The sequence below is a fragment of the Crocodylus porosus genome, unplaced genomic scaffold, assembly GCF_001723895.1.
Source record: "Crocodylus porosus isolate Cpor-Errol unplaced genomic scaffold, CroPor_comp1, whole genome shotgun sequence".
In the NCBI taxonomy this organism is placed as follows: domain Eukaryota; kingdom Metazoa; phylum Chordata; order Crocodylia; family Crocodylidae; genus Crocodylus; species Crocodylus porosus.
In genome coordinates this window covers 97295618-97298944 of record NW_017728943.1, presented here as the reverse complement: position 1 = coordinate 97298944, position 3327 = coordinate 97295618, and the positions used below count along the sequence as shown (strand labels likewise).

Genomic DNA, 3327 nt, shown 5'->3' with positions numbered 1-3327 from the left:
ATACCTATATATATAGTGACCTTTCATTTTAATCACAAATTTGGGGGTTTCAATCAGAGAATTTACAATTTTTTACCAGCAAAAACCAGGATCCCTGATGACAAGGTACCTGCAGCAGAAGGATACTAGATTTGATTTTGCAGCAGTTCCTTTCTAGTTCTCTGATTCTCATTTTACTATCTTAATGTAAGCATGCCAAATTTAAGGTTCAGCTATTTTCTTTACAGAAGGTTCTGTTCACCTTAATTCCCTTTTCCCTGTATGCACATCACTGCCCTCCCCTTCAAAAACTAAACATGCTTATTAATGCATCAATACCTTTCTGTTATGATTCCATTATAAAATACAATGAGAATGATAGTTTAGATTAACCTGTTTTAAGAAACACAGCTCTCAGATTTGTGCTATTCCTGCTTTCTTTCAGAACTATCCAGCCCAAAAAAGGCACTAAATCCAGAGACCTCCATCCAAATGAAAAAGTCAAGTGTATAATTCCATTTGCCTTCACAGATTAATATAAGGGTAAGCTTGGCTCTGTACCTTGTGACTGACTGCTATTCATATCACTTTTGATCCACACTGGTGGATAATTGTACAACTGCTGTGATGCCATAAAGCTTAAGGAAATGCCAAAATATGCACCAACAATACATTTTTATGCCACAGCTATTGTAAAGAACTCTTCTGAGATCAATTTACTTTTTGTTCTTGCCAAAGAACCCAGGTGGTAAATAACAGAGTGGCAGGCACAGCAAATAAAATAAAACAAAAAAGAATTACTCAACAATAAAAGGCATCGAAGCTGGCTTTATTAGATAGTGTTGTCAGACCACCTTAATAATTCAAGTTTGGAGAAGTGTTTTAAAAATAAGTGCATTTCCTACTCTGTGGCATATTAATTTATTAATGATCACAAAGAACTTTGAAGAATGCAAATCATAGTACAATAGGCAGAGATAAGAGAGGCCTCTTAACTCATCTTTCTTCTCTCTGCCAGTGCAGGGATGTTTCTTATAACATACACTTCTCAACACTTTCTGAGGGTTAATAAGGTGTATGATCCTTTTAAGATGCTGAGCAAGGGTGCTTACCCCTTTGAAGAAACAAGACACAAAAGGTGGCAGCTTTCATCTCTAGGAAATGATCCCACATTGTGCAAGATCCGTTTTGGTTTTTTTACATTAATACAGGAGATTTCTTTTCGTTACAATTAAATAAGATCTACATATATCAAAATGCAAGGTCATAGGGGCTGGGAGGGGTGTGTGAGTGAGAGAAAGAAAATCTGGAAAAAATGTTTGGCATCTGTTTAATTAAGAAGGATCTGATCACCCTAACACTACCATGCACAGTACAAGGAGTTACTCTCGCACTGAGCATCACAAAATCCAGTAATAAGTGCTTGGAGAATTGAACTCCAAACTGGCAATGTATTTTAACACCAAAATCATTATTATTATAGTACTACAGGCTAAATACTGGCTCTGCTGAAGTGAGTGCTTTGCTACTGCATTGAAAAGAACCAGGATTTGTCCTTGAAAGAGTAATAACTGGTGGATAGAAATAGAAATCCTTAGAATGAGGGAAAAGAATCTTCAGATATGAAGACTGTATCATTTCCCCTAACAAGGCATTTCTTAAACCAAGAGGTTGCCCTTCACGGAGAAATGTTGACTTCTTTTCGGAGGAATGCACCTGCCAGCGCAAGAAATACAAGGTACAGGATGCAACCTCTTTTTCTTGCTGGACTAATTCCTCAGGAACTCAGCAACTTTGAAATCATCTAATACCTGTGCTTAGTATTGAGTCTATTATTTAGTTAGTTAGTTTTTTTACACACACAACCTGTGCCTTCCCAACCCCCTCAGACACCGGAGTGACACCCCGTCCAGCCCTACCCTGCCCTGTCTGGGATGAGGTGCATTGGTGCTATCCCCAGTGTTGCCCTAGCACAGATACAGTATAAAAGACCAAGCAATAAAATAAGAGAGGTATAAAGAGACCATCTTTACACACTTAAGCTATTCTTCATCCTTCCAGGAAAGCATTTCCTTCCACTTACAGGAAAAATTCTCGGTTTTTCTCCAGAAAATGCTGGTCAGCAGAGGAATGCAGAAAATTGATCCTCTCGGTAATAAAGGCACCAGGTGGGTCTGTGTTTATTACTGGTCCCAGATCAAATGTGTTACGTTTCTAAATAAAGCTTCATTTTTTTCCCTCCTGACCACCCAGGATGTGAAAATTCAGTCTGAGCTCTTTCCTTGCCAGGCAGCCATGGCCTCTAAAGGCCAGCATGGGCCTTCATGGACACCTGTGCAACCAGCCCCTGCAGCCCCACTGGCACTGTGCCCATCCCGGAGGTGCCAGGAACTGGCTATAGGATTCACTGAACAATCCCGCAGCCAACTCAAGAGGGAAGAGGCTCCAGCTCACTCCCTCTTAAAGGGTCTGTCATAACTAAATAAGCTATTAGCTCAACATGAAGCTCCAGGCAGATCTGTCCAGTAAAAGAAACACCCTTTTCCCAGCAGAGATGCATGATAACAAGCCTGCCAGGCATCTCTTCACGACTGCTGTTGGAGCCACAACCAGGCTGCAATGCCCCGACCTCACTGAGTGCTGGGAACGCCAGCTCTGAACAACGTGGTGCCAGGAGAGCAGCAAATTTGCACAAGGCTTTCCAAGCATGCAAACCCATTTCACAGCCAGGGTAAGACAAGCTGTTGGTGCTTGGACTGATAGAAAGAGGAAGCCCTGCGCCTGCCAGGACATTGGGACTTGGCTGCCAGCACAGGAAATACAAGGTACAGGATCCTAAAAGCAATCTCTTTTTCTTGCAGGACTACTTCCTCAGAAAGTCACCAACTTTGGAATCATCTAAGACCTACGGTCTGTACTAGTTGATATTTTTTACACACACAACTGATGCCTTCCCAACCCCTCCCCAGGAATGCGGGCTCTGAACAAGGCGGTGCCAGGGGAGCAGCGCATTCACCTCAGGCTTTCCAAGCAAACCCACCCCACAGCCAGGGAAAGATGAGTTGTCGGCGCCCGACCCGGACCCCGCTCCTGCCAGGACGCGGGGCTCGGGGGCAAGCTGGACTCAATCCCGGCCCTCCTGCAAGCAGAGGGGTGGGGATCAAAGGTGGCAGCTGCTGAGCCTCTCCCCTACAGAGCCGCCAGGGAGCACCCGCCCAGCCGGGCTGCCGGCACTGTCCCCACGCCCCGGCGCGCCCCCAGCCCACCCTGCGGCGCGGCTGCGGGGAGCCCCGCGGGTCCGTCCCGCGCCCCTACCTGCGGGGCGCCTGGCGGGGCCGCCGAGCAGCA

At 45.0% G+C, this 3327-nt stretch overlaps 1 protein-coding gene across 1 annotated transcript in view; it reads right to left on the bottom strand.

Moving 5' to 3' along the window:
- B3GALNT2 (beta-1,3-N-acetylgalactosaminyltransferase 2) overlaps nucleotides 1-3322 on the bottom strand; it is a gene marked incomplete at its 5' end in the record, with an annotated part of 56614 nt that extends 53292 nt beyond the window's left edge. Inside the window, one exon of the mRNA XM_019548614.1 lies at nucleotides 3295-3322. Within this exon, the coding sequence (XP_019404159.1) occupies nucleotides 3295-3322 (28 nt within the window). The remainder of the gene's footprint in view (nucleotides 1-3294) is intronic.
- Between the last annotated feature and the right edge of the window lie 5 nt (nucleotides 3323-3327).